At 51.7% G+C, this 17,467-nt stretch overlaps 1 protein-coding gene across 4 annotated transcripts in view; it reads left to right on the top strand.

The window, feature by feature from the left end:
• SSH2 (slingshot protein phosphatase 2) overlaps positions 1-16,439 on the top strand; it is a 104,199-nt gene extending 87,760 nt beyond the window's left edge. For all 4 annotated transcript variants that reach the window (XM_087751967.1, XM_087751968.1, XM_087751969.1 and 1 more), the window contains 4 exons: positions 963-1,109; positions 3,426-3,626; positions 7,937-8,780; positions 10,072-16,439. In XM_087751967.1, coding sequence (XP_087608093.1) covers positions 963-1,109; positions 3,426-3,626; positions 7,937-8,780; positions 10,072-12,054 — 3,175 coding nt within the window. In that variant the 3' untranslated portion in view covers positions 12,055-16,439. The remainder of the gene's footprint in view (positions 1-962; positions 1,110-3,425; positions 3,627-7,936; positions 8,781-10,071) is intronic.
• The last annotated feature ends 1,028 nt before the right edge of the window (positions 16,440-17,467 follow it).

Here is a 17,467-nt window from a genome sequence, read left to right as displayed (position 1 = left end):
AGTCTGCTTTCTCTAGGCCAGGTAGATCTAAGCACCAAGATTTTGCAATTAAATCATTATTTACGGGTTTGGCTTATTCGTGCCAATCCAGTGGAAAAAACTAATCACTCTGCTGAATTGAATTGATAGCATACTTCTGTACCTCAGAGAATCAGCCTGGCAAAATTGACTCTCCTCATGCAGCTCAGGGTCTGCTGCAGCTGCCTTGAGTCAGACAGGTCCTGCTTGACTGCCAGCGATCTCATACCTGCTAGGGAAAAGGGATGTCACTCCCTTGTGGTGCTCTTGTTCTGCCTGATATCCCAGCATGAGTGCAGTTCATAAGCATCTTATGAGTAACCCTCAGGGCTAAAAATACTGGATGTAGTGTACATAAATACCATATGCTTTCTGTAGCTGTTTCCTTTCCAGAAAATTTAGGGATAACAAATAAATCCTCCCCAGTGGCTCATTGTCTGTTACATCTCTCTGTAGTTATTTTATGCGTTTGTTTAACTATGGTGTTGCTCGTGAGCTTATGCCTTCAATCTTCCTGTATTGTTGGTGCAGCAGGAGGAGAGATTCACAAAGGGGCTTTGAGAAAGTGTCCAAACGCTAATTGAACGGTCTGTGCAGGAGCTCCTGTGACACCAGTGTTGTTAACGCTTGGAATAGAGAGATGGTGGGCAAGCAGTGTGACCTGACAGACTGTAGAGAAAGTTTCTATCCTGTATGGATGGAAGTCCTTTTATCAGAGGCTGGGCTCTAAATTGCTCAGCAAAACCTTTTGTCTGTGCTAGCCGCTGCTTCCTTGCATTTAGGAAGGTTTCCAAGGAGGTACGTTCAAGGCTGCAACTTCAAATGCTTTGAGTTTTGCCACTTGCAAAACAAGGGGAGGCTGTTGTGTAGCAGCTGTGATAGATCTCTGAACTTGCTGTGTTGTGCACACTCTGCATTTTTATCTGCTGTCTGTTTCCATCCAGGGTGCGGTATATTTTGAATGTGACTCGAGAAATAGATAACTTCTTCCCTGGGCTCTTCGAATACCATAATATTCGGGTATATGATGAAGAAGCAACAGATCTTCTGGCTTATTGGAATGACACCTACAAATTCATCTCCAAGGCAAAGTAAGTCTTTTCAGAACAGAACAAACACATTTAGAAGATGTATACTAAGCATTTTATATTTTCCTACTGATTTTCTTAACTGCTTTTCCTCCTTGCCTACCTAGGATCAAAGCATTTTCATTACGTAGTTTCTGTCTAAGTGTTAAGAGTTGCCTTCCATAAATTTTCATTCTCACAGGTGCTTGTACAAGGAGCAGGTAAGACTAGTGAGGGGTTTCTGCCCAGTTCCAGTCCAGGCAAACAGTGGAGGAGATCAGTTTGCCTGCTGCTTCGGAAATGCAGTGGATCTGCAGAGGTGCTGGTGGGAGGAAATGGCAGTAACAAATCGAGCAGGGCTTAACAAAAGAAAGAAGCAAAACCTTGTAAGCCAAACACAAACATAAGCTGTTCCCTGTGTTGTGAGGTTGTACGATGAAGCCCACAGTCTGGAAGTGATTTCTTGTCGTGTAATGCTCCAGAGCAAACTCTTCCCTTTAACAGGAGTAAATGCTTGTGTAGGGCTCTGAGCTGTCAGTTACAGTGAGTAATCTGATAGCGGATGCTGAAAGTAGGGCCTTTTTACTGCGAAGAACTGCATCCCAGTTATATGAGCTGTCTGCAGTTAATTCAGCAGCCTTCTTAAGGGAAAACTGGTCAGAAAGCAGATTGGCATGTGTTGCCTTTAAAAGTATTATTTCCATTATAGAAGTCTGTCATCTCTTAACCGTAGCTGGTGCTTGCAATTTCTCATAGCCTTTAACAGCTGACTTGTTTGAGTATGGCTCAAGACTTATTTTAAGACAGTTTCTTTAAAAGACATCATTGTATTCCCTTAAGTATTGATTATGAATCGTTGTCATCCTCAGAAGTACTCTCCTGCCCAGAATATTTTTCATTGGGGTTTAAACAATTGGGCCTCAGTACTGTGGATGAGGTGATGTAAGTTAATAATCTTCCATATTGGGGCAATTACTGTACCTCCTTCTTTGCCCTGTCTGCTTGTTATGTTTGGGGGTTTTTTTTAATCACCAAAAGCACTGCAATGTTTTAACTAATTTGATTTGCAAAGATGAGAAAGTCTTAGAGCGGTCTAAAGGCTGCTATAGCCCAGTATACCCCAGGCAGTGCAGACATCTCTAGAGTGTCTGGGGAGCGTGGATGCAGGTACAGGCTCAGACAGCTGCAAGCAGATGAGGTCTGAGCTTGTCAAGGCACATGACTTTGTGTGCTCTGTGGCCTCCTGGTTTGTCCTGTGGGAACTTCACATGGCTGGCAATCCAGAAAACCTAGCACTTAAAGGAGAAAATTAAAGGTGCCAAACCCAAGTTCTTTCAGCCTGCTCCGTGCCAATGCTGCCCAGTGCACAGAGTTCATAGGGAAGGTCCGTAGCCTTCCTCCTCGTATTTCACAGTAGGAAAATGGTTTTTTATTCCTTGGAGCAGAGTGCTGGCTGCCCTTTTCAGGCTCTTTACCAGCCTCACCAAGCAGAGGAGCTGCTCATTGCACTCCAAGGCACTGTTTGCTTTGAAAAACGAATTAAAACTGAAGGATCTTCCATCTGATTGCAGCAGGGTGCTGCACTGCCTCCAGCCATGGGGAGGTCATCTTTTCCACTCGCTTGCATTTGGACAGGTACTGAGGTGAAGGATTGTTATAAACAGAGCAGGGGGGATGAGCTTTCTACCTACAGACAGTCCTAAGAAATGGTGGTATCAAGAAAAATCTGCCAAGTTGGTCCACGAGGCTTTTGGCTGGGTTTGCACCTACCAGTTTCTTGAGAGATGTGGATGGGGAGCTAGGTGGGGTTTCCAACACCTGACCGAAGCAATGTTGGTCTTGTTCGGCAATAATATGCCATCAAAAGGTTGCAGTAGAAGACCATCACTGTGCTAGGGGCTGCCCTGAACTGCTCAGTATCTTCCAGGGATGTGTTTCTAAACTGTGACGCCACATTTGTGTGGTAGATGTCCTTTTTATTTGGAATACTGCTTGATACCAGTCAGCCATTTGGGCTGAGTTCAAGGATGCCATATTAGTCTTTAGCAGTCTTCATAAATCTCTGCAAACAACCAATGTTTGTCCGCTTTGCGATAAAAGCTTCAGAAGAGCTGTTGTAACAAAATCTGTAAGAATATTAAGACTTTGTTCTTCCCTTTCTTTGTGTGTCTTGCTCCAGTTTGTAAATTGGATTATCAGATCACATCCCAGACTTCAAGTACGGCCACCGTGTTGAAAATGTGTTTAATAATGCTCTGGTAAAGACGTTGCTATTTTCTTAAGCTTCTCAGAGGCCATGTTTTCTATTTAATGATCCTCTTTGTCTTTCTCCCGCTTCAGGAAAAATGGCTCTAAGTGCCTGGTGCACTGCAAGATGGGAGTGAGCCGCTCGGCATCCACGGTGATTGCCTACGCCATGAAGGAGTACGGCTGGAACCTGGACAGGGCTTACGACTACGTGAAGGAACGGCGCACTGTCACCAAGCCCAACCCCAGCTTTATGCGGCAGCTGGAGGAGTATCAAGGGATCCTGCTGGCCAGGTGAGTGGAAGGAATGACCCAGATTACCCATGTTAAGGTATAACACTTAAATGATTGACTCCATTATTTTAATTAGAACTTCCATCACTGCGTTATGTAAGCTCCTGATTGTCTTGGGAAAGATAGCGCTCTGTTTTCATGGGTTATCTCAGCTGAGCCTGAGAAAATGAGTGTAATAAAGAGCTTTTAGGAGGCCATTTGGCTTCTAGGATGGCTGTTTTTTGGAGAGTAGCATCCCATGAACTGCCATCCGAATGCAGCGTTCAGAGCTGTGCAGACTCCAGCAGAGATAAATGATGTCCCTATTGCTTGTAACATCGCTTGGCAGGGAACTTGCTTTGTCTCCATCTCAGCCTTATAGTTCCCTGTTGAACATGCCCCTCCTCAGCAGCTGGTCTGGTTTTATTTAGATCCCTTCGGTAAGTGTTGGTGTTAGGGGAGGGGACAGGATGTTCTGTGCATTGCAACAGCGGTGTTTATTCCTGCATGGAGTCCTGAGGCTGCTCTGGAGCTGGGCCTGGGTATGGGCGAGTGTGTTGTAATCCCAAGCCTATCACCTGACGAGCAAAAAGACATAAATATTGCACGTTTCTGAGAAATCCGCTTGTAAGATGTGTTAAGCAATGTCTTCACCTGATCAGCTGGAAGGAGGCAGTGATACTTCGTGTTTCACCAGATTACGGTATTTTGTTTAGGATCCTGGTGTGCTTTGCCAGGGAGCAGGTCTGAAGCAAGCAGAATTAGCCAAGGTGAGCCTCCTGCCACAGGAGGTGGCTCTTGGCTTGTTTTGACCAAAGTAATTATTTCACAGCTTCTTAGTGCCGTTGAAAGGTGCCTGCCTTATGCTGCTCTTTACAGCAACTCAGGTACTCCTGTGCTCTCTTTAGGGCACACTTCTCACCTCTGTCCTCTGCTTGGTTTTGTCCCTTTGGGTCTGTCCTATCCACTTGTGAAGATCTCCCTTCCCTTTTTGTGTGCTAATGACTTACCGTTCCTCCTTTGCTCTCCACCTGCTCCCAGCAGTCTGGCTATCTCTGCTGCTGGGCCAGGGCTGGTTTCATGATTTTTACACCAAATCCCTGATGTAAAGTCCTTTTGTCACTGAAGTGTGCTTCCTCTTTCCCTCTCTGCTCAGATGAGCAACCTGAGGGCTCCTCCCAGCTGATTCCCCGATCGGGTGTACCCACGGGACCTTTGTCCTTAACCTCTTCCCATGCCTGCTTTGCTCTCCCCTTCTTCCCTAAATGTTGACTGCCATAGTGACCCTCTTTCTCTCCGAAAAAACAGCCAAGTAGTATCAAGTCTCGGGATAGATCACAGCAGAATAGATATTTTAAGAAATTGTGCTCTTCTGAACTGAAATCCTTTGAGACAGGCACCGCACCTGCCTTTGGTGCCTCGTGTGACACCAAATGTGCTGCTGGCACCAGTTAATAAAGGTCAGTGCTTAACTCTGAGCTAGAGGTGACCTGACCAATGTGGTGTGCTATATAGCATTAGGCAGCCTGGGAAATTAGGTCTCACTGGGGTAGACTGGATGGAGGAAAAGAAGCTTTTCAGATGGGAAAAGCATGCCAGCGTCCTTTGTAACAGGTTGGTGAACACCTGTGAGGAGCCCTGGGCTCGTAGCAGCTGGTATATCACATCTTCCAGCCCTCAGCCCTGCAGTTGGTGTAGGTCATCTGTCCGTCTGGTAGTTGGTGGCACACCTGCAAAGCCACCCTGTACAAACATTTTGGTTAAGGATATTTATTTTTCCTGTCTTCCAGTAATTTATTTTTCAGGAGGTAAATCTTTCTTGCTGCCATCGTTTATATGGTGTGTGGCTCCCCTCCCACTTAAGCACACCACTGCTCCTGACCTACTCTGCAAGTCCCCATACAATGGCATGAACAGGATTACTCGTGAGGCTTTAAAAAATGCAAGAGCAGTGCATTACATCTGTGTGTGTAGGACTAAAAAGCCTGCAGTAAGCGAAGCCTCACTGAAGCAAGGAATGGCCTCTCTTGTGCTGCAGAAATGGTCCCTCTTTAGGCCGTACCTTTCTCAGCTCCAGACTATTTTTTTCTCCTCTTTCTTCTCTGTGTTATTTAGCTTTGCCCTCTGGCCTCTGGCTGCCTTGTTTATTGCTGTGGTATTCCAGGACAGGTAAAAAAAAACAAAAACAAAAAACCAACAGATTCACGCTCATGTGACTGCTCCAATTTCAGAGGGAAGGTGAGGGCAGCCATGTGCTCGCACTATCTAGTTACGGTTTTGTGTTGGGGTTATAGCAACTAGGATATGTTTTCCAGCTGTAAAATGAAAACCCCCTGCCTGGGTTTAGTCACAACAACAAGCATGTTTTGCTCTTTGGGACTGTCATCCTTCCTGGGGTTAGTTAAACTGTCCCCTCCCTCTGATGATAGACACAGAAAGGCTGAGCCAGCCATGTTTCTTTTATTAGTTATGTTTAAGTTACAGGAAAACAGTGTTTGGGAACGCCTGTGTCTTCTGTAACTTGTGAATCAACAGCAGTAGTTTTAAACCGGAGCCTGGAGAGCTGGCTGCAGTGTGGTGGGAGGTGTGGGGGGCTCCTGGTCCAAGGCTGGTGTGGACACGAGCTGGCCAGCCCTGGTGCTGCCCCCAGACCTTGTGCCATGCCTGGCACACCAAACGCCCAGGCTGCTGTGGGCTGTTCTCTCCGGTGCTGGGAATGCTGCCCAGGAGGGTCAAGAGGTGTCTCTGGGCTCTAGGAAGGGACCCTGGTTCCTGTTCTTTGACCCTGCTTTTAGCACCTCTTGCAGGCTGTAAGACTGGAGGAAGTGTGAAGTCAAAAGTTAATAAATACACCTCTCCCAGCGGTTGTTGACATCTGTTTTGATTCTCAGATCAAGGCTGTGCTAGGCAAGTTGAGTTTGTTCACGCGCAAGGGTAATTTTGACTTTCAAAATCAGATGTGCAGCAGTGCTGGATTTGAGCACTGAGGCACCAGGGTGGGAAGTGCCCTCAGAAAGCAGCACCAGCTTCTCCCCAGGTTACACGAGCAGAGACACAGGAGATGTTTGGCATCCCATACAGAGCCTCAGCAGCAACCTGCCTCACGGACAAGCCTGGTTCTGCTGCCAGTGTCAAACTTTGCTCCAACACCCATTAGAGACAGAGCACGTGCACCCCAGAGCAATGCCTTTGGCCTGCAGTCTGGACCCTCCCCTCCTCTGAAAGGACCTGATTCTGCCCTGTGTCATACGTGAGGGTTGTAGCTGATTATGGGGTTAGAAAGCTATATCCATGATGGATTATTTTCCTTAGCTGTTGGGCACCCAGAACTAAACTGGTCCATTGTAATTAGTTCAATAGCACGTGTTAGTTAAGTTACTGCAGCCAATGGATGTGTCTGGGAGCGCCTGCTCACACTAGCAGGGGACTGGAGAGGTTTTGCAAGGTCTCCTGCAGATCCAAGGACCTTTCTGTGGTATCTGCTCTCCTCCTAGGGGCAAACGGTGGAAGCACAGCCCTGTGGCTGTGGTCACTCAGCAAAGCCCTTGCAGACATGGCTAGCTGGTGTGGTTTCACTTCGAGAAGTTGCCTCCTTTGCTCTCTGTAAGCCCGGGGGCATGGGCTGGGTTTTTTGGCAGGTGGAGATAAGGAAGGTGGTGCAGTGTCTCTGGCAGTTGTTCGGCCTTGTGACTGCTCAGACCTTCCTAAAGGGGCTTTCCAAGAGCTGGAGAACTCTTGAGCTTCCTTCCTGTGAAAGGCAGGTGGTGTTTTGGGCTGCTTGTTGACTGTTGAGGATGTTGTCTGTGTTTTACACACACCCACACCCACATCCACTCTCCCCACCCCATGGGTTACCAGAGCCCAGTTACTGATCACTGAGGCTATGCAAAGAAGGAGCCACAAGCGAAATGGGATTTCATTCGGTGTCCACCATCCACTCACATCCAGGACTAGGGACCCTGACTTTTCTGGCCATTGCTTACCTGCTAGCAAATGGAAAAGTACTTGCTGGCTGAGAAAGGACCAAATTCTGTGGTTGGTTAAACACTGCATTTGTTGAGCAGAGTGATAAAATACTGCTGGGGAATAAGTGTGTGTGGAGCAGAGCAGTGCAGTGGGATTTAGCTGCTGGAAAGTGGCTTGTTATTGGATCAACTTCTCCAGCAGCAGGCTTGGCCCTGAACTGTTTAGGTGAAGCTGCAGTTGTGGTCAATGACTCCAGTATTTGGCACGGTTTTTCATGTGGGTTGCATCCTCTTAGAACAAGGCGGGTCTGGCCCTGGTATGTGAAAACACTACTCAATGTTTTCATTTGCTTGTCTTCCCCGCAGCAAACAGCGACATAATAAACTGTGGCGCTCGCACTCAGACAGTGACCTCTCAGACCATCATGAGCCCATCTGCAAGTCTGGGCTGGAGCTGAACAAGAAGGAGATCACCACCTCAGCCGACCAGATCTCAGAGGCCAAGACCAACGACAACCAGCAGCCAATGTCTCCCATCTACTCAGCCGAGCTAGACAGGGAGCAGCAGCTCCCAGAGGATGCAAACATGATTGAGGAGATGTGTGTGAAGGAGAGGAGGATCCACCTAGAGTTTACATGCCGAGACTTGCATGCTGAGCAGATGGAGGACAAGCTGAACCTGAACAATATCAATGGCTGTACAGCAGGATGTTGTGTAGACTCTGTCCCCCCTGATAACTGCCATGCTTCTGAGGCCTTAATGCAACTCCAGCACCCCTTGGACATAACAGAGTTTCCTGATTTGACAGTGGACGACCTAGAAAAAGATGCCCTTAAGCCTGATATGAACGTGCACTTGGTTCCCATGGAAGAATTCACTTCGTGCTTAAAAGACTTCACCCAATCCCCAAACCAAAATTCCCCGAGTCTCCAACAGAATCCCCAGCCAGAAGTGAGAGACCTCAGTACAGACAGGATTGATTTCTTCAGTGCTTTGGAGAAATTTGTGGAGCTTTCCCAGGAGAGCCGGTCGCGCACCTGCTCCCATTCCCGGATGGAGGAGCAAGGGAGTGGAAGGAACGGGGTCTCCAGGGTGTCTGTGCTGGAAGTGCCACCTGCTGCGGACGGGGGTGCAGATGCTCAAAGGAACAGCTCTGGAAACTCTCCTCAGGCATCGGATGACTCTTCCACAGATGAAGAACAACAAAAGGTTAAAATAACTTGCTCGTTTTTTTAGGAACTGCTGCTCGAACCTATCTGCGGGTAGTTCTCTTGCTGTGAGGTTGCTGTGGACAGGGGATTTTCTAGTCCTGGCTTTCACTGAACAGGGTCGCCGTTTGGGGAGGGATTGCTAGGTGCTTCCCCTTTTCTTCACTTTTAGATACTTGCCCTTTTCTGCACTTCTTCCTTAAGCATCTGTTTGCTGGCAGTGACAGGGCACTGGCTGAGTCGACCTTGACCTGACTTGCTGTGCTGTTCTCATAAGAAACTTATTTTTGAGTTTTGCATCAGGGGAGCAGATAGGTGGGACTTGACCCACTAATGCAGCTGAACCCTGAGCAGCCAAGGCCAGCCAGCATCCTGAACCTGCACGGATATTTATCTGACTTGAGAAATCCACCAAAGAATGGGACAAAACTGGCACCGTTCCCTGGCTGGGAAGCACCAGCATTGGGATAGTAAATCAAGATGTAGAGTTTCCACTGCTGGAGGAGGAGAATGAGCCTGTCCAGGCCTGGGGTGATGGGATCAGGCATGTCATGGCTCACTTCTCTCCTGGGTAGAGAGATATTCCTGACAAAATTTAGTAACCTCTGAATTGAGGTACCTTTCTCTTATAATTGCTTTCCACCCTCCAGGGCTCTCACAGGGATTGATGATGTCTGGGGCCATCGTTTTCTGGGAGCCTCTCTTATTTAACTTCCACGCTGCATTGCTTGAATCTTTTCCATCTCCATGTGAGGCAGTAAGGCTCCTCCAAATATAATAGGCCAACACTCTCTCCAGTGATTTGGCAGGAAGAGCGTCTGTGCGGATAGGGGAGCCTCTCTGGCCATTTTCCTCTGGGAAACCAGAGCGTTTCAGCACTTGGTCATTCTTTATGCTGTACTTCTGTTCACTCCCATATGTGATCAGAATCTTTCACATTTTCAGTTCAAAACTGCACTTTTAGCAGCGTTAGGATTTTTTTTTTGTTAACTGGACTTCAGTTAAAAAAAAAAAAAAAAAAGGCCAAATTTCCCTTGGAATCCATGGCAATTAAATAAAAGTTCTTAAATCTCAGTCTAGGTGCAAATCCAGCATGGAATGTGTTAAGTGCAGTCCCAGAGACAATAACACTTCTACGTTAGTGGTGGCACTTGTAATCTATCCACACACACTAGCACATGTGCTTTTTGTTCATTTGGGGGCATGCACTTCCATTTCCTTTAAGCCGCTGTTGTTTGCTCTGTGTCAGCACAGCTGATCCACTTTGTAATTTTCCTGTTTCTGTGTTGCAGGAGGTCTCTGAGCTGCCTAGTGCAGGCCATCTCACAAGATCCCACTCAGAAAATGCCATTTCTGTGAAGGAAATTATCACAGAGATCGAGTCAATCAACCAGGGAGCAGGACCTGCCCAGCAGAAGGAGGGTTCAGCCAACCTCACCCAGACACCAAAGAGGAACACGGTGCACGACCTGCCAGTGGAGGCGATTTGGGCATCGGAAAGGGTGGAACAGAGCGAAGGAGCCTGTGCTGGACACCAGGAAAAGGAGAAGGATCCTCTGCAAGCTGAGCAAGAAGCTGTCCCCTCCCTGCAGCCATCTTCTGGTAAATTAGACCTGGAGGAAAGCAGCCCTGGGGGGGAGCAACAGGAGCCTCGTGGCTCCATCAACCCTGAGCCCAAGTGGTGCCCCGGCTCCGTCCGGCGAGCCACCCTGGAGTTCGAGGAGCGCTTGAGACAGGAGCAAGAGCACCAGCACGCACCCCCGGTCTGCATCTTACCGACCCGCAAGAACTCCAGGAACGACTCTCCTGCTGCCGAGCTCCTGCTACGGGGAAAGAGCGAGGAGCCACCCCTGGAGCTGGCTCCGGAGGGCGACAAGGTGCGAGGAGGCACTGAGGAGCTGCTGCTGCCTCCCGGGGCAGAGCTGCCTGCAGGCAGACACCTGCCTGCACCACTCACCTCCTCTGCACAGGACTCCCTGCCTGCAGAGCCCAGCCCGGGGCAGGAGGGAATGGCACAAGAATGCAGGACAGTGGTCTCATTTGATGGGACGGAGGAGCCATCCCTGCCCTCCCTCCTCCCAAAGAGAATTGAAATCATCGAATACACTCCCACAGTCAAGTCTGCAGAGTGCCTCGACACAAGCTGTGAGCAGGGCGGGCTGGCCACAGCCATCCCGTCTTTAGATGAAAACTTGAACCCTTCGTTGTGCTCGGAGAAGGCACCGACCTGTCTCAGAGCTCTGACGCTGGTAAATCTTTCACTGCCGGAGCATGCGGTACACAAGCAGGCCACCTTCGCTGTGGGCAGCCCCAGTGAGGAAGGTGGTGGGTTATCTCTTCACCTCGGTGCTGCTTCCCCCTCTGCCCAGGTGACCTCTACACCTTCAGCCAGCCTAGATCGTTCTTCTTACCCCTATGTAATTCACCTGGAAGGCGTCACTGAGCAGAGCACGGGTACAGACGATGAGCCGGTCACGCCGTGTGGCATTGAGGGAGACACGACTCTCCTGTTCAGGGACAGCGCCAAGCCTCTCTGCAGGGTGGGTGCTGGCACCTCGAGGCAGCTGAGCGGCGAGGACTTCACCAGCCAACGCGCTGAAAACATGGACCTTCTGGACATCTCTTTCCTGTGCTACGGCCTTTCCCACAGCTCCAGCAGCCACAGCGTGGAGGAGTGCAGCAACAGCCCCGGGCTGGTCAAGCAGCGAGCAAAGGAAATAGAGGCTTGGATCCGGCACGCGGGGCTCACCACACCCTCCCACATGAAACGCTCGGCATCCTTGGCCAAACTGGACTGCCTGGACCTCTCCAAGGACTTATCCGAGAGGGAGTCAGCCTCTTCCGATGCCAACCCGGTGCTTCTCACCTGTGTTGCCCTTGGTCGAAGTTTTCGCGGGGGGAGGTTGGAGAGGGGCTCAGAAGGCGTGTGCGGAAAGCATCGCCTTTCCTCCCCGGAGCCTGCTAAGCATTTTGTGGAACAGCTCAGAACAGCCGAGTGCATTGCCCAGAGCAAGCTGGTGGAGAGGCCACTAGCTCAGTACGCCAAAGAGTGCAGCTCCAGCCAGCAAAGTTTGTTTTCCAGAGCAGATCCGGCATGGACTAGCTCCGAGGAGGGTCCTCGGCTGCTCCAGGTGCAGGTCCTGGACTCCTTGTCTCCGGCTCGAGGTCTGGCTGTCGCACCCCGGCAGCAGCACGGGAGAACTCACCCTCTGAGGAGGCTCAAAAAGACCAATGATAAAAAGCGGACAACCAATCCCCTCTACAATACTATGTGATCCTGAGCCCTCGGCTGTGATTTCTTACTGAGAACCCGTGGTGTTGTGTTCACGCAAGGGGCAGGTGTAATATAAGGAACATGCACTTTATTGGTTAATTTTATATATATTGTCATTTTACTGTTCCCGGCGCATGTAGGTGTGGGTTGGTTCTTCTGTGTGTGATTCTGACTGCTGGACTGTTTGGGTTTTTTTAAGTTTTTTAACTCCGATAACCTCAGATGTTCTTTTTTGCTTGTTTGTTTTAAAAGAACACCGTTATCATGCGAAAATTCATGTTGGCGTGCTTCAGCAAGGTGGAGTTTTGCTTAGAACCAGGTCCTAGTTCCTAACTTGAATTTTCCCCATGCCTCAAAATGGTGCTGGGCAGTTGTTGGGGTGAGAGCCCCCATCAATGTTGAAGGCTGTGCCAAGGTCCCTTTGTGTTTGGCCTTTTCTTTTATTTCTGCAAACTGGAACTCCACGATGCTGGCAGATCCTCACAAAGCTGCTTCAGGACAAAACCCCCTGGGCTCGGTTTGGCTGGTGGATCCCCAAAAGGAGCGCGCAAGGGTAAATCCTCCCGACGGATGGGCGCTGGAAACCCTGGGCGGCCTGGCACCGAGATCGGTGCTCGCCTCCTCGTGTGGGTCATGCAGGTCCCCCCCATTTTGTGGTGAGGTGGAGCAGAGCTCCTCCACGAGCTGCCAAGCTCACCTCTCCTCAGCTCCAGACCAGTGGGTGAGAGGAGGAGATCCCCCAAAGCCAGAGTGTTCTTTTAAAACAAACGCCTCATTAGGGTTTTAACCCTCCCATTACTTGAATACTGCTGTGGGCCTTCCAAGTTCATGGCCATATCATCTGTCCTCTGCCCTCCTGCTGCCTCCCCTCCGCCCGAAAGCTGCTCTTGTCTCGTGCTGCCTGAGTTTTCCTCTCCGCTCTGCCACACTCACAGGCACTTCTGGTCGCTCCCAAACCTAGAGGCCGTTCTAATTGTTACACAATGTATTGCCCCCACCGAACGCAAAGCTTTGTCCTCTCTGCTGTCACTCCTAACACTTGATCCGGAGGGAAGATCTTTTCTGGAAGGTTTTTTGTTTTTCTCCCACCCCCACCCCCAAATTGTATATATGGTATTTATATAGAATTCTTTTGTTGCTGTTTCTATGTTTGTTTTTTGTTTGTTTTTTTTTTTTTAAAGGGCAAGACTGCATTCTGTAAACTGGAAAACAAAACCACCTTACTCAAACTCAGTGCTGTTTGTTGTAATCTGCACAGAAATGGGAGTGGATTTGACATTGTAAGCTGTCTTCCCTTTCCAAAAGTGAGCCTCGATGCCAGCCTTTGCCAAATGTGTCCCTTCTCCTCCAGTCCTGCGTGAACCCCCGTTACCCCCCTGCGGGAGGGGGACTGCCTATCTGCCCGTCTCCCCCCTGCTTGAAGCTGGGTTTCAGAAGTGCCAGTTGGACGTGGAAAGCCATTCTGCAGGTTCTTGCTTCCCCGGAGACCCTGCGTTTGAAGGGTCTGCTCCAAATTTCAGCGAATTAATTTTATGGTTCGCAAGCAGTTTGGCTAAATCAAAGCTCCTCATTTCCAGCCGTGCATATCAGCAATTGTACGTGTGCTGTAGGAGCAGAGAGAAAGGCACTTGGCGGTTGCAGGAGAGCTCTGGGTCCTGTCTGCAGTCCCGTGGCAGGTCTGTGGCAGAAGAGCGTGTCTGAGCTGGTGCTTGGCTCTGGCCCAGACCTGCCCTCCGGGGAGGAGCGAAGCGCAGAGAAGATGCAGAATGGCTCCAGCTGCTGAAAGCCCAGCGTGGAGAGGATGCGGTGTGGGAGGAGCAGCAGACAAGGCCATGCCTAGAAAGCAGCGCTGATGCTGCAGAGCCTTGCTCATCTTGAGCCGGAGAGGAGCGCATGGCACCGGAACGCTGTGGAGTATTAGGAAGCAGCATGCATCTGCCCTGGGGAAGGGGTGTCCGTAACCTCCCAGCTTTCCCGCAGCCAGCAGCAGAGCAGCCTAGCAGTTTGTAAGGTAATCCCACCTTGCTGCCCTCCCGTAGCTCCCAGGGATCCTCCCACACTGCCTTGCAAAGCCTGTACGCCCACAGCCCAGGCACAGGGCCGTGAGTGTGTCTGTTCTTCTCCAGCAGCAACATGTGCTTCGTCCCTCCCCTTCCGAGAAGCTTGAGCTCTGCCGGGGGGGGGGGGTTGTCACCCGTGCTGGCTGCAGGCTGGAGCGCAGCCCGAAGTAGCCCAGCAGGGCCCTGTCTTGGGTCAAATAGCACATCATCCCAGGCCATTTCAGTCACTAGAAGTCACCCAAGTCCCTGGCCCAGGAGGCCAGATACTTCTTTGGGACGCTGAAAGACATTTGGCTTCTCCTAGCCAGCTCCAGCTGGCTTCGGACCTGGGCAGGCAGTGGGGAAAGGGCAAGTGGCTCATGTCATCTTGTGAAGGACAATTTCGGTCCTTGCCTCCCCTACTGTTCCTGACCCCAAGGACATGTTTGTCTGCCCCTCCGCGGGCGGAAGGGACGGGATGCCACCAAGCGTGCCCTGGCTTGGAAGGGAGCATGCTTGGCTGGCAACATGTCCTGGTGACAAGGATCTGCTTGGGAGGGGAAAGCCCTGGGTATAATCTGTTCGCTGGAGGAGGAGGAGGAATGGGATCGCATTTCTTTGCCCAGCTTGATCTCAGGAGAAATGGCCTATAGCAAGGCTCTTCCATGCAGACCACAAATGCTGCTTCCTTCCAATACTCCGCTGCTATCCGGGTGCTTTGGCTGGGGAGAGCAGCGAAGGGGCAAAGGCCCTTCCAGGGAGGTGCTTTGCTGTCCCCTTGTTCTCAGCTCTGGCCTAACACAACTGGTTTTTCTCTGGGAAGCCTGTGGACAGGCGGAGGGAGTTGGGGAAGGTGGTTCTCTTGCAGAGTTATGAAGGCCTTGGAGGTCTGGAGGCTCTGACCTGGATGGCAGAAAGGGGAAGGGGCTGGCGGGGCATGTTGCATGCAGCTCTCTGGGGACCTTGGGTCCTCCTTGGCCAGTGTCTGGGCAATGAAGCCACCAAGCCCCTGGCATCAGAGGTCTCTGCCTGGGGACGGTTGTCCTTTCTCCGTGCTGGTGGCGCATGGGTGGGTGGTGGCTCGCTCCTGGTCCCTGTGGCCACCCCACGAGAGCTTCTTGTGACCCACTGAGCACCGTGGGCAGCAGCACCTCCAGAGCACTCGGCAGCTGACAAGCCTCACTGATAGAGGGGTTTTAGGAGAAACGTGTTGTTTTAAGGGCATTTTTGTACAAAGCAACTGTTCTTTTGGTCTCTTGCAAAGCCCTCTCAGAGGATGCTTTATTGTTTACATTGACTCCTGTACAATATCTCAGCCATCGCCTCCCCTCTTGCCCGCCCGATCTCCGGCTGTACTGTAACGTGTGAGCCTTGCACAAACGGATAGCGTGTGCGTGAAACTGGTTTTTACACTGCGTTCTGTTGCACTCAATGGTGTGTGTGCGTGTGTGCGGTCTGCTTGAGAAGTTGTGACCTGTACAAATCTCTCCCCTTTCGGCCCTTTCCCAGGGGCACGGTCCCAGCGGGTGGCAGGGGGGTCAGGAGGTGACGCCGCTTCTGGCTTACTTGGATGTTGAACAGGGCAGGGATTAGCTCCGTGTCCCTCTGCCAGCAAAGGCCCAGTGGAAAGTATCCCACCCCAGCTCCGGCTGCTCCGGGGACCTTCTGGGAGGAGCGAGACGCTGGGAATCGGCATGGGCACCAGGGCACGGCACCTGCCCGGGGGCTCCGAGAGCCTCGCAGCTCTCCCGGCCCAGCAGCAGGAGGAAGCCGTACCCGCCGCAGGTCCCCTGCTCCCGTCGCGGTGCGTCCTGCCTTAATCTGGTCCTAGCGCCACGCAACCCCCCTTGCTTCTCCCTAAGGGAGGGACCCCCCGGGCCCTTGCTGGCGTGGGGCAGAGGCGGGCACTGGCCTGGCGCAGGAGGGCTCCAGGCTGGGCAGAGGGCCCTCGGTCACCCTCCGGCAGTGCTGCCAGAGGTGCTAACAGCCTGCCCACGCTGCAGACGTCTCTGTTGGCACAAAAGCAGGTGCCAGTGCCTTTTATTTTCCTGTATGGAGATGTGATGTCCATGTGCTGGTTTGTAGGGATCGCCCCGGGGCTGGGCAGTCCGGCCACGCTGTGCTGGGCCATGAGCCCTCGGGGACGGCTGGCGGTGGAGTTGCAAACTGGGGAGGGGAGCACTTCTGTCTGGCCCTCCTGATCTTCCTTGGTGGCTGGGATCGTCCCCTTTCCCCCTAAAGACTTTATGACCGATGTGCTCAGCTGTTTTTAAATGTGAACTTGTGCACTGATGTGCAGATTCAATGTTCTTGTTACCGAATGAATAAAGTTTTATTTTGAAGATGACACGGGCGTGTGCTGCCTCCTCTTTGGGATCGGGGCTTGCAGGTGATGGGTGATCTGTGCTGCTGTCGGAGCACGGGGCCGCAGCGGGGGTCTGGGGAGCCAGAGCGGGGTTGTTCACTCGTGTCCCCTGCCCGAAGCGTAGATGGACCCATCCCGTCCCAAGTGACCTGCGCGGGGGCCGAGGAGCCGTGTGCCCAAGCAGATGCTCTCCCAGCTCCTGCTGCAGTTGTAGGGGAGATGCCAGGGGTTGTGTATGCAAAACTTGGGATGCTGCAGGTGCCCTCGCTGCACTGCTGCAGGCAGAGGAGCTGCGGGGAGGGTCCTGGGGTTTAAGCTGCAAGGGGGATGTGAGGTTGTAGCCGGACCCCGGACCAGACCCACTGTGGGCAACCAAGGAGCTGAGCAGAATCCAAGCACCGAATAACGGCAGTGCAAGTGGATCTCTGCGTTGGGAAACAGCCCCTCTCGGGTGAGTTGGTTTTGCTCCATCGCGTCCCCTGTCATGGCAAGCAAGTGTGGCACAGAGGCCTCTGCGGGCTCCCTCGGGCCTGCCTGCCCGTGGGGAGCAGCGGGGCTGTGAGCACGGGGTACGGAGAGAGCCAAATCTTCCAGAGCTCAGCCTCACTGTCCCTGCGTGAAGCTTCCCGCTGGGCTGAGCGAGCACCAGGGTGTGGGACCAGGGGTGCACGGCCATCGCGGCGGGGCATGGCGGGGCTGGCAGCATCCCTGGGGTGCCCCATCCCTTCTCACTCCCCCCACACCGGCTGGGGAAAGGCTTCCCGGGGTCTTTTCTCCACTTTCTGGGAACGTAGCTTGGAGTTGGGGACATAGGACACGGGGCTCACTCCGTCCCCAAGCTCCAAGGGCAGAGCAAGCCAGAGCCCTGGCGGGATGGGGCAAGCAGGCAGGGAGTGCCTCTGTGGCCCCCTCCCTCCCTGCCACCCCTTTGGGCGGGCAAGCGAGAATGTCACCTTTTTCCTGCCTTTTTGCCAGCTGCCCCCTCCTGCTCAGCACAGCCAATGCTCGTC

The sequence above is a fragment of the Nipponia nippon genome, unplaced genomic scaffold (genome assembly GCF_047370975.1).
Source record: "Nipponia nippon isolate SJK-2023a ecotype South Korea unplaced genomic scaffold, ASM4737097v1 scaffold_15, whole genome shotgun sequence".
In the NCBI taxonomy this organism is placed as follows: domain Eukaryota; kingdom Metazoa; phylum Chordata; class Aves; order Pelecaniformes; family Threskiornithidae; genus Nipponia; species Nipponia nippon.
This window is presented reverse-complemented; position numbering and strand designations above follow the sequence as displayed.